The sequence below is a fragment of the Bos grunniens genome, chromosome 11, assembly GCF_055505025.1.
Source record: "Bos grunniens cultivar Pamir isolate PY7600 chromosome 11, Bosgru_T2T1.0, whole genome shotgun sequence".
NCBI classification, from domain to species: Eukaryota; Metazoa; Chordata; class Mammalia; order Artiodactyla; family Bovidae; genus Bos; species Bos grunniens.
The window spans coordinates 104,260,017-104,273,249 of record NC_141175.1 but is presented as its reverse complement, the minus strand read 5'-3'; the positions used below and the strand labels follow the sequence as shown (position 1 = coordinate 104,273,249).

Genomic DNA, 13,233 nt, shown 5'->3' with positions numbered 1-13,233 from the left:
TATCCCAGACTTCTCTTGAGCTGACATTTTGTTCATTTACTTGGTGGCCTGCAGTTTTCCCCATTAGCAGACAGGTTTTACCAGGGCAGGAGTCTTGACTATCTGGTTATTTAGCTCTGTGCTAGTTTTAAAATATGATCACAGATTCTCTGATAGGCCTCTCTTCAAGTAGTGGGGGCTTAATTCTACTTTCCTTGGGGGTAACTTCCCATGAATAAACATGGTGGACGTGGCTGTGTGTGACTTCCAGGACTCAATTAGAAAAGACACCATGGCTTTCTCCTTGTGCTCTCTATTCGATCTCCTGCTCTAGCGTCATCAGCTGCTGTGACACATGGCACAGAGGTCCCCGTGGTAAAGAATGAAGGTCTCTTGCCAACAGCCAGCAAGGAACTGGGGCCTTTTGCTAATGTTTCGTGAGTGAGCCATCTTGGAGAGGACCCACTGGGCCTACATCTTCAGATGCCTGCAACTCCAAATCATGTCTTGGCTGGAATCACATGAGAGACCTCGTGAGAGCCCCAACTACTCAGCTAGAATTGTTCTCAAGTTTCTTACTCAGAAACAGAAAGATAACTGCCGCTTTAAGCTTCTAGGTTTGGAGGTAATTTATTACAAAGCAACAGACAACAAACACAATGACTGAATCACCAATTCTTACTATAAAGCCTGGTGTATGTAAAGATCCCAGTAAATGTTTGCTGAATGACTGAACAAATTTGCTGAATGACCAACAAAATTGTGGGTGTTAGCAAACACGCACAATTCAGTTCAGTCGCTCAGTCATGTCTGACTCTTTGCGACCCCATGGACTGCAGCACGCCAGGCCTCTCTGTCCATCACCAACTCCCGGAGTTTACCCAAACTCATGTCCATTCAGTTGGTGATACCATCCAACCATCTCATCCTTTGTCATCCCCTTCTGCTCCTGCCTTCAATCTTTTCCAGCATCAGGGTCTTTTCAAATGAGTCAGTTCTTCACATCAGGTGGCCAAAGTATTGGAGTTTTAGCTTTCACATCAGTCCTTCCAGTGCATATTCAGGACTGATTTTCTTTAGGATGGACTGGTTGGATCTCCTTGCAGTCCAAGGGACTCTCAGGAGTCTTCTCCAACACCACAGTTCAAAAGCATCAATTCTTCTGTACTCAGCTTTCTTTATGGTCCAACTCTCAAATCCATACATGACTACTGGAAAAATCATAGCTTTGACTAGATGGACCTTTGGTGGCAAAGTAATGTCTCTGCTTTTTAATATGCTAAGTTGGTCATAACTTTTCTTCTAAGGAGCAAGCATCTTTTAATTTCATGGCTTCAATCACCATCTGCAGTGATTCTGGAGCCCAAAAACATAAAGTCTGTCACTGTTTCCATTGATTCACCACCTGTTTGCCATGAAGTGATGGGACTGGATGCCATGATCTTCCTTTTCTGAATGCTGAGCTGTAAGCCACCTTTTTCACTCTCCTCTTTCGCTTTCAAGAGGCTCTTTAGTTCTTCTTTGCTTTCTGCCATAAGTGTGGCATCATCTGCATATCTGAGGTTACTGACATTTCTCCTGGCAATCTTGATTTCAGCTTATGCTTCATCCAGCCCAGCGTTTCTCATGATGTACTCACAAATAAGTTAAATAAGCAGGGTGACAATATACAGCCTTAACGTACTCCTTTCTTGATTTGGAACCAGTCTGTTGTTGCATGTCCAGTTCTAACTGTTGCTTCTTGACCTGCATATAGATTTCTCAGGAGGCAGGTCAGGTGGTCTGGTATTCTCACGTCTTTAAGAACTTTCCACAGTTTGTTGTGATCCACATAGATGTTTTTCTGAAACTCTCTTGCTTTTTCGATGATCCAACGGATGTTGGCAATATGATTTCTGGTTCCTCTGCCTTTTCTAAAACCAGCTTGAACATCTGGAAGTTCACAGTTCACGTATTGCTGAAGCCTGGCTTAGAGAATTTTGAGCATTACTTTACTAGCGTGTGAGATGAGTGCAATTATGCAGTAGTTTGAGCATTCTTTGGCATTGCCTTTCTTTGGGATTGGGATGAAAACTGACCCTTTTCCAGACCTGTAGCCACTGCTGAGTTTTCCAAATTTGCTGGCATATTGAGTGCAACACTTTCACAGCATCATCTTTTACGATTTGAAATAGCTGAACTGGAATTCCATCACCTCCACTAGCTTTGTTCGTAGTGATGTTTCCTAAGGCCCACTTTACTTTGCATTCCAGGATGTCTGGCTCTAGGTGAGTGATCACACCATCGTGATTATCTGGGTCATGAAGATCTTTTTTTGTATAGTTCTGTGTATTCTCACTACCTCTTCTTGATATCTTCTGCTCTGTTAGGTCCATACCATTTCTGTCCTTTACTGACCCCGTCTTTGCATGAAATGTTCTCTTGGTATCTCTAATTTTCTTGAAGCGATCTCTAGTCTTTCCCATTCTATTGTTTTCCTCTATCTCTTTGCATTGATCAGTGAGGAAGGCTTTCTTATCTCTCCTTACTATTCTTTGGAACTCTGCATTCAGATGCTTATATCTTTCCTTTTCACTTCTCTTCTTTTCTCAGCTATTTGTAAAGCCTCCTCAGACAACCAATTTGACTTTTTGCATTTCTTTTTCTTGGGGATGATCTTGATCACTGCCTCCTGTACAGTGTTACAAACCTCCGTCCATAGTTCTTCAGGCACTCTATCAGATCTAATCCCTTGAATCACTACTGCTGTATAATCGTAAGGGATTTGATGTAAGTCATACCTGAATGGTCTAGTGGTTTCCCCCAGTTTCTTCTATTTAATTCTGAATTTGGCAGTAAGGAGTTCATGATCTGAGCCACAGTCAGCTCCCGGTCTTGTTTTTGCTGACTGAATAGAGCGTCTCTATCTTTGGCTGCAAAGAATACAATCAATCTGATTTTCATGTTGACCATCTGGTGATGTCCATGTGTACAGTCTTCTCTTGTGTTGTTGGAACAGGGTGTTTGCTATGACCAGTGCGTTCTCTCAGCAAAACTCTATTAGCCTTTGCCCCGCTTCATTCTGTACTCCAAGGCCAAACTTGCCTGTTACCCCAGGTTTGTTTTTTTTTTTAAACTTTACAATATTGTATTAGTTTTGCCAAATATCGAAATGAATCTGCCACAGGTATACCTTTTGCATTCCAGTCCCCTCTAATGAAAAGGACATCTTTTTTGGGTGTTAGTTCTATAAGGTCTTGTAGGTCTTCACAGAACCGTTCAGCTTCTTCAGCATTACTGGTCGGGGCACAGACTTGGATTACTGTGATATTAAATGGTTTGCCTTGGAAACGAACGGAGATCATTTTGTCATTTTTGAGACTGCATTCAAGGACTGCATTTCAGACTCTCTTGTTGACTATTTGTTGACTACTCCATTTCTTCTAAGGGATTCTTGCCCACAGTAGTAGATATAATGGTCATCTGAGTTAAATTCACCCATATCAATTCTTACTATAATGCCTGGTGTATGTAAAGATCCCAGTAAATATTTGCTGAATGACTGTACAAATACGTTAGCAAATACCCACAACCTACATTCATATAATGTTTTCATGTTTGCAACTGCTGATGCCGAATAAGTCTTCTCATTTGATCCTTACAGCAACCTTATATAAAGCATAACCTTACATCACATATAAGACATATCAGGCCAAGAAGTGATCTTCCCCAATTTGGAAATGAAAGTTGTGCTCAGAACTTTAGTAGTTTCTCTCAAGGCTACACAGCTGGTGAACACAGAACTCAAGGATCTTGATTTCTAATCTCCCAACACATGGCTCCACAACCCTAGGAGAAGGCATTATAAAAGGTGGCCTCGTGTCAATAATATTAAACCATTACTGATACTCATCACAACATTCTGGTGTTCGGCGGAAACAAACACTGACAGAACACTGCAGGCACATTATCCGCCATTATATGATGCAGTCGGCACGTCTTTAAACAAAACATTATCAAGTAATTGATGACTGTATTAAAACAAAAGGGTGAGTCAGGAAGGAGAAAAATATAAATAAAAGTATGTTGGAAAATTCTGTCTTTCATAATTCTACTTCCCATGATCCTGAGATCAAGCAAGCAGAGCTCATGTCTTTGCAGAAGATCCTGCAAGTCCTTGGGGATGAAGCAGATGAAAGCGGGAAAGGGGACTAAGCTTTTCATGTGATAAATTTCCCTGGAGCAGGGGTTCCGTTTCACTTCCACACTGAGGGTTTTCACTCAGGACATCACGCAGAGGCGATACAAGGAAGGATGGGGCTGAAGCTCTCGGCTTACTAGAAAGTCACCAAGCAGCACATGGGCTATACAGCTGGGACACAAAAAGAGAGAGATCAGCGCAGAAACGACTGCTGCTATGTAATCGCTAAATCGTGTCCGACTCTTTGTGATCCCAGGCTCCTCTGTCCATGCGACTTTCCAGACAAGAATAATGGGGTGGGACCCTCCTCCAGGGGATCTTACCACCCAGGTATCTTATTGCCCAGGGATCAAACCCACGTCTCTTGCATTGGCAGGCGGATTCTTTACTACTGAACCATCAGGAAAGCCACAGAAATGACTACAGGAGGTCAAAAGACACAGTGTTCATCTCAGCAATCTCTCTGCCAAGTGGAAACTGGGGGGTTCCCCCAAGGAGAACCTGGGGGAGGCAGCACCCCAGGAGTGGCGACCAGAAGCTGCAGTCTTAAGCTAACTTCACCTCAGCTGTGACCTGGGCCTTGTGGACTGATTTGATGATGAGAGTAAGATGCCACGTGAGGCACACAAATGTGTCTTAGGCTTCTATCATCTGATTATAATATACTCTTCAAGTAAGCTGCCTTCTTTCACAAAGTGTATGCATTTTGTCATTTCATCCATACCTGTGCTTCATAAGCTCATCAGAAGTGGTGTCTCCACTGTCCTTCAAGATGTGTCGAGGAAGGGAGTGTATCAGCCCCAGCACAGAGCAGACTAAAAGCCGACTGTGTAGATGCTCACCCCACTTCCCTACAGTATAAACTCCCTTGTGACAACTTGCCTTCCCTGGCTCCTTTGCTCCTCTTTCAAAGCACTTCCTCCTCTAATTCTTAACTAACACTATATTTCTCTTCCAGCTAAAAGAGAAAATAGTGAATGCTGAAGGATTCCGTTTTAAGAACATCAAAGAGAATGCAATACAGGGCTAGTAATCAGAAGATAAGGAATTCTATCTGAAACTCTGCCAGTCTAACCTTGGTTAGCACATCTCTTGGTTCTAAGACTCTTAAGAGTCCTCATGTATCAAACAAGGGGGCTCAACAAGACAACCAGTTAGGGTCTCCTGAGATGAGAACTCTCTCTCACTACAGGATAACCTCCTCCTCTAGGCGCCTGCAGGCAGACCCTTGATGATAACTGAAGACAGAAGCGAAGACCATAAAAAGTGGCTGGACCACAGGAAACGTCATTAGGGAGCTGTAAAGCTGAGCCTCTTCCAAACGAGGGGTGTTTCAGCTACAAGTAAACCACTCTGCATGTGATGACATGCAAGCTCAGATTTAAACCTGGTTTTACATATGCAATACTTGAAATACATGATATGATGTGATTTATAATCTGCTTTTCCCTCTTCACCAAACAAGTATGAGAGAAAAGGACAGCAGGAATCCTCCCAGAAAGAACTAAAAGTATGTCAGTATCTTAGTGAATATATGAAACTTTATATTTTTAAAAAGCAGTTATCATCCAATTAAAAATAAATCTTAAAAAAGAGGAAAAGAAATACATGTATATTACTTCCTTACCTTTTCTGTTGGTATGAACTGAGTCCAAGTGTTGTCTCAGTCTGTGAAGGAAGAAAATGATGGTGAAAACACAGAAACCAAATGTTTATACTATAGACATACAGAATATCCACATATTTTATTACAGCTTCAACTTTGATTTTATACTCACTTTCAGGTTACATCTGATCCCTAAATCATGTGAAATGAACTGTCACACCATTATTATTCAAATGAGAGAACAATTTGGATTAAATTTTAAACAGACATGGAAATAATACAAAGTACCGGTATTTAATTTTTAGAAGTTTGCCAAACCAGTGCGTCCTATGAGAAGAGTCCCCTGTGAGGCTGCGTGTGTCTCTCACTGTTCACTTCTTCCCGGCTGTGTTTAGAGACTGGTGTAGTATGGTTCCTGCCACCATGGAGCTTGAGGTATGGGGGAGTCAGTCATTTTAAAACTAAACAAATACATATTTGTACACTGAATCAAGGACTTCAGAAAGTTGCTATGAAATTGGAAAGACACTATGAACGAAAATAATAGGTAACATGCTTAAGTATGTCACAAGGGAAGCCCTGTCTGAAGAGATAACATTTATACTGAAGAGCAGTGGCAGTGTGTGGCAGTGGAGAAAACAGCTCCTGCAAGGGTCCTGGTACAGGGAAGAGCATGGGTGCTCAAGAAAGATGGCAGATTCATCTGGCTGGAGCCTAGAGAGAGGAGGGAGAGCAGCAGCAATGAGGCTGCAGGCAAGGCAGCACCCTGTTACGTTGTGCCCTGCTAAGAAGTCTGGTTGTGCTGTTCTCTAAATGCAGTACAAGGGGTCTGAAGCTGTAGGAGACAGTTACAGACATGGTCCAGACGACCTGAGTGCTAAAGACATTACTCTGGCTATAGTGTCGGAAATGGATTAGAAGAGCCAGCAATCACAATTCTAGGTGTATACCCAAAAGAACTGAAAAACACAGAGCAGGGACTGAGCAGGTGTTTAGACACCCATGGTCAGCAGCATTATTCACAACTGCAACGCATGGAAGCAACTCATGTGTCTATTGACGGATAAATGAAAAAAAAAAATGTGGCTTACACATACAAAAGAATACTGTTCAGCCTTGAAAAGGAAGGAAATTCTGATACACACTACTACCTGTATGAGCCCCGAAGACTAAGTTGACACTTAGGCTACATGAAATAAGCCAGGACAAAAACTACATGATTCCATTTACATGAGATCCTCAGAGCAATCAAAGTCAGAGACAGACAGTGGAATGTTGGTTGCCAGGGGCTGCAGTGAAGGGAAGGGGGAATCATTTAATGGGCACAGTTTCAGTGTAGAATGAATAAGAAAGTTCTGGAGCTAGATGGTGGTGATGCAGAAACAAACATATACGTACTTAACAACACTGAAATACACATCTAAATATGGTTAAAACTGTAATTTTATGTTATGTATATTTTACTACCAAAATAAAAAAAGCTACAGTAATCAAACCAGTGTGGCAATGGCAGGAAGACAAACAGATAAATGGAACTGGAGAAGGGTCAAAAGTGAACTCACACATTTATGGTCAACTTGATTTTCAACAAAGGCATCAAGGTAATTCAACAGAGAAACATACATCTTTTCAACAAATGGTGCTGGAACAACTGGACAAAGCTGTGTGGAAGAAAATGAGCTTTTTAGCCTTTTTGGCTCAGATGGTAAAGAATTTGCCTGCAACTGAAGGAGACCTGGGTTTGATCCCTGGGTTGGGAAGATCCCCTAGAGAAGGAAATGGCAACCCAATCCAGTCTTCTTGCCTGGAGAATTCCCTGGACAGAGGAGCCTGTTAAGATTACAATCCATGGGGTCACAAAGAGTTGGACATGACTTTCACTTTTCACTATCCTTGTATCAGACCATGCAATCAGATTAATTTTAGATAAATCACAGTTCTAAGCATAAAATTATAAAGCTTCAACAGAAAAACACAGGAGATTATCTTTGCCACATTCTAATAGACAAAGATTTTCCGAACAGTACAAAAAAAACAACACTAGTCATCGAAGAAAAAAAAAAATACACATTGACTTCAGTGAATTTTTGAAAATATGCTCACTAAAAGACATTGTTACAAAAATGAAAAGGCAATCCACATACTGAAGAGAAAATATTTGCAAACCACCTATTTGATGAAGGACTTGTATCCTGAACATATGGCAAACTTATGAAGCTGAATAATAAGAAAACCACTCAACATTTTTAAATGGGCAATTCTACAAACCTCAGTGAAGCACATGAGATGATGCTCAGCATCAGTTATCAAGGCATGGTGACCTACAATAATGTCCAACACGGAAAAGACTGTCCATACTAAGGGTTGGCAAGAACGTGCAATAATAGACTTTTAATACACTGCTGGTGGGAATGTAAAACAGAATCATCATTATAGAAGAGGCTTGGTAATTTCTAAAGTTAAACTTAAAACACCTACAAATGTGACCAATCCACTCCACTCCTAGATAACTGCCCAATAGAAACAAAAGCATATGTACAAATACAAGAATTTTTATAGCATCTTTATTCATGGTAGGTGCAATACTGGAACAATCCAAATTTCCATCAACAGATGAACTGACACATGGATTGTGGTATGAACGATGGAATACCACTCAGCAATAAAGAGTAAACGCAAAGACTGGAAACCTTTCTTTTTTTCTATTAAATATTTCTTTATGATCTTGGAAAAATATTTTTATTTTCAAAGAATAGAAAATAACATTTGAATGGGAAAAAAAGCATAAACTATTATATATGCAACACTCATGACTCTTAATTATGCTGAGTCAAATTCCCCAAAAGTACATTCTGTATGATTCTGTTTATATAAAATGATTTAAAATATAAACTGATAGTATCAGAGAGCAAATGAGTAGTTGCCTAGAGATGGAGAGTGAGGGTGAAGTGATTACCAAGGGTCACAAGTAAACTCTGGGGGCCATCGATACATGTATTTATTATCGTGACTGTAGTAATGCTTTCACAGGGGTATAGTTAAACTTTCCAAACTGTACACTTTAAACAGTTTACTATATGTCACTTTTACTTCAATTAAAAAGTACAACCGAAGAATTCCAGGTCTGTGGCCCCCATTTGGAGTCGACAGAAAGGAGACTTAAGTATCATCCATGCATACTTTCTAAAGGGGAAAAAAATATCTTCATGAAGAAAATCTGGCCAAGAAGATTACTCATCAAGAATTGCAAATAAGGAAGCTGTCTTGTGAAAGATAAGCAGATACAGTAAAGGAACTGTGGAAATAAGGTTCGCAAAGCCAAAAGTAAACATTGTTTTTAAAAGTATAAGCCACAAAACAGAAAAGTCATTTAACTATAATAAACAAGAATAAAGATCTCAGCACATGCCAATAATAAAACTCTAAATATTGAGAGAAAAGGGAAAATCATAATAGACACTACTGTGTGTGTGAAGTAACTTAAGAAATAAAGGTTTATAAATATCTTAAATACATACCAAAATTAAGCCTCTAAATCAAGAGATAAAAAGGCAAGTATAAAAATTAGATGGACTAAACACATATATAGTATGATTAAATGAGATAAACTTCTCTATTAAGAAAAACAAAAGGATCATGTCAAAAAAGCAAAGTCCAACTGTGAACTGTAAATACCTAATACAAAACGATGCAGAAAATCTTGAAAGCTGAAGAATGAGCAAAAATAAACAGGGTAAATACCTCCACCTTCTCTCCCCAAAAAAGGAGAGAAAAATCAAGCAAATAAATGTTATATTAGCAACAATGAAAAGATCCTGGTACCGTGTCCAAGTATTTTTACAACAGCAAAAAGAAATAAAAATAAAGAAACTGGGGGAAAGAAAACTGTAACTGAAACGTAAGCAAAGAGCAAGAGGCAATTCACTTAAAGAAAAATGAATGGCCAGTGATCATATGAAAAAGATGGCTAGCTCTCTAAACTGTGAAGCAATCCCCACAAGAAACTCAGATTTCCTATTTTACCATGTGATTAGCAGAAACCTCTGAGCTTCATGCTCAGAGATAAGGGTCTGTCAGGAGTACTTAGGGCCCAAGAAAATGCCTGTGCCATGTATTTCTGTATCGTCTATCAAACAGAAGACATACTTACAATACTGCAAAGTAAACGTCACTGAATCACAAACACATGAAGTTGGTGCCGCCTGACATACTGCAAATCATCTTTCACTGTGTCTGTCTACAAAGATAAGCACAGACTCCTTCCTGCCCACAATTCAGATTCCACTCTTCCACAGCATTTAAGGGCTCCGATCTCAGCCTACCTCACTGTTAGGCCCCACATTCCAGAGGAGTCTGAGCACTGTCTCTCTCTCTGAGAGCATCCCACAGGGATATAGAGAGGAAATTCTTCCAAACAAATGGAAAAGACTCTGCAAACATATATATGTGCTATGTTTTCAAATACTATTAAATTCGCTTATCATAAAAAAAATATGTTTATCCCTTAACCTAGTGGTTCTCAACTGGGGACAATTTTTGTCTTCCAGGGGCATTTGGCAACATTCAGAGACTTCATTTTTCTGGCTGTGACTTCATTTTTTCTTGGTTCCTTGACCAGGCATCCTTGCAGTAGAAGTGCAGAGTCTTAACCACTGGACAGCCAGGGAATTTCCAACATATCCTTGGTAAGACTCTGTATGCCTAAAACTGACTTCTTTTAGCTTAATTGTCTAAGCTTAATTGTTCAGCTTGTGCTGAAGCTGGCCACTCATCTCCTTTTACACATATTTTACGTTATTTTCTTAGTATTACCCTAAGTGGAGATTGTAATTTGTATGTTAAATTTACAACAGACTTGTCTGAATTAACACCAGCTTAGCTTCAATAGTCGATTCAATTCTGTCATTTTGCTATTTGTTTTCTACAATGCCCTATACTATTTTCATTCTTCATTTCTTTTAATCCTGTCATCTTTTGTCTCAGGTGACTTTTTGGAAGTGAAATGTTTAAATTCTTTTTGTGTATTTCCTATACTATTTTCTTTGTAGTTACCATGTGGATTAACCAAATATCCTAAAGTTGTAATACTTTAATTTGAATTGTTATCAGCTTTAACTCAATCACACTCAACGTGTACTTCTTTCCAGCTCCATCCCTACTTCTTTCAGTTGCTGGTGTCACAAAATTTATTCTTTATATACTTTGTATCCAAAACCAAATAATTATTTTAAGTATATTATTCTTTATGTAGAAACCAAAACGCGAAGTTACAAACCAAAGTGGCACTAATCATTGCTTTTAGACTATTAGGTTTTGTTTCTTTTTAATGTATTAGTCTCTTAAATAATGGAGAAAACAAAATGTGGAGTTTGAAACCACTGTTCCAATAAAACCGGCTTGTAAACTGCCCACGTTTCAATTCTACTGTGATCTTCGTTTCTTCATGCCTTTACCGTGTTTAGTGTTCCTTCATTTTTACCTGCAGGACTCTCTCCAGCATTTCAGGCAAGGGTTAGGTCTAATGGTAATAAGCTTCCTCAGCTTTTATTTATCTGGAAATGTCTTAATTTCTCCCTCACTTCTGAAGAACAGGTTTGCCAGAAACAGGATTCTTGGTTGATAGTCTTTTCCTTACAGCACTTTGAATATGGGGCCCACTGCCTTCGGGTCTCCAAAGTGTGTGATAAGAAATCTCTTAATAACTTATTGAGGATCTTTTTCACGCGATGAGTCCCTTTTCTCTTGTTGCTTTCAGGGTTTGTCTTTTAAAGGTCTGATGTAGCATGTCCCGGTATGCATCTCTGAGTTCACCTTACTTGGAGTCCACTGAGCGTCTTGGATGCTTACATTCACATTAATTTGTGACATTTTCAGCCACTGTATCTTCAAGTGTTCTCTCTTTTAAATTTTTAGGACACTGCATATGTTGGTCCACTTGATGGTCATAGGATCCAGTGACTTTTATTTAATCTTTCATCTTTCTGTTCCTCAGAATCAAGAGTTCTTCATTTCAGTTACTGTACTTTCAGCTCAATTTTCTTTTTGATTTCTATTTTCCCCAGCTTCACTGAGGTATAATTGGAAAATAAAAATTATTTACATTTGAAGCATACAATGTGATGTTTTAATATACATATACATTGTGAAATGATCACTTCATAAAATTTTCTTTTGTGAGAACAATTAAGAACTACTAGCCGAGCAAATTTCAAGCATATAACACAGTATTATTAATTACAGCCATATTGTACACTAAATCTCCGGAACTTACTCATCTCGCAAAACTTAAATGTTGGACAATGACTGAAATGAAAACTTCATTAGAGAGATTCAAAGGCAGATTTGAGCAAGCAGAATAAAGAATCATCAAACTGGAAGATAAGACTATGGAAATTCTGGATCCTGAGGAACAAAAAGATGAATGATTAAAGAAAAGTCAGCATTATTATGAGAAAAATCTGATTGCTCTTGGCTTGTACCCCTTCTAGGGGTACTTGTGCTTCTTAGGTGGATTCTAATTTCTCTTCAAGTGTTTTGGTATCAAAAGTTACTGTCATGTCAGTGTTTCTGAACAAGGCTTTCTATATTTCTATTGATATTTTCATTTTGTTCATATGTTGTTTTCTTGATTTTCTCCACATCTTCCTTTAGCTCTTTGAGCATCCTTAAAATGACTGTTTTTAAAGTATATCTACTTTTAATTTGTACAGTAGACCTGCTATCAGGTCTTTTTCAGAGACGGTTTCTGTTGATTATTTTTTTTGTTTGAGTCATTTTTCATGTTTTTTTTTTTTTTTTTTTACACACTGTGATTTTTGTTTAAAACTGGATATCTGAATCTAATAACATTCCTCTGACATCCAGAGGAATGACTCTGGATGTGAGATTCTCCTCCTTTTCCAGAGTTTGCCGCCTGCTTGTTTCTGTTTATTGCTTTTGGTTTTATAATTTTTGCAGGCTGTGTCTATGCAAAGATAAGCCTGAGGTCTGATCTTAAGGTCTTCTCAGGTCTTTTATGAACCCAGGCCCTTCCCTGAACATTCAAAATGATTTTTCTAATTTCTGCCAATTATGCAATAGCTTTTGAAGGTTGTTAGACCTTTAAAAATCTTCTGGGTCACTTAAGGATGAGGAACTTTTAAACAGTGGGGGAGCTGCAACAACAATGGCCACCTGCCTCTTTGTCTAACCTCTGAGATCAAAAGCAGCAGTCAGGACAGGGATCCCCAATACTTGGAGGACAGAGCCCTTTTCTGGCCACCGAGGCTCCTGCAGGCTGTGGGCAAGCTGTTTGACAAACACTGCACAGCTGCCTGCCACGGGGCCAGTGGGGGAGGGTGGTAACTGCTTTTATGCTAAACGCTGAAACGGACTATATTCTATGTTAATTTACGGACTATATTCTACTTTAACTTACCTCAAGCCTTCCCCTTGAAGTTACAAGCCTTCAAAAGACTCCAGAGTTCCA

At 39.3% G+C, this 13,233-nt stretch overlaps 1 protein-coding gene across 2 annotated transcripts in view; it reads right to left on the bottom strand.

Annotated features, from left to right (window-relative positions):
• Positions 1-13,233, bottom strand: part of TMEM131 (transmembrane protein 131) — a 180,892-nt gene that overhangs the window by 106,018 nt on the left and 61,641 nt on the right. For both annotated transcript variants that reach the window (XM_086328103.1, XM_086328105.1), the window contains exon 3: positions 5,787-5,827. In XM_086328103.1, the coding sequence (XP_086184229.1) occupies positions 5,787-5,827 (41 nt within the window). The remainder of the gene's footprint in view (positions 1-5,786; positions 5,828-13,233) is intronic.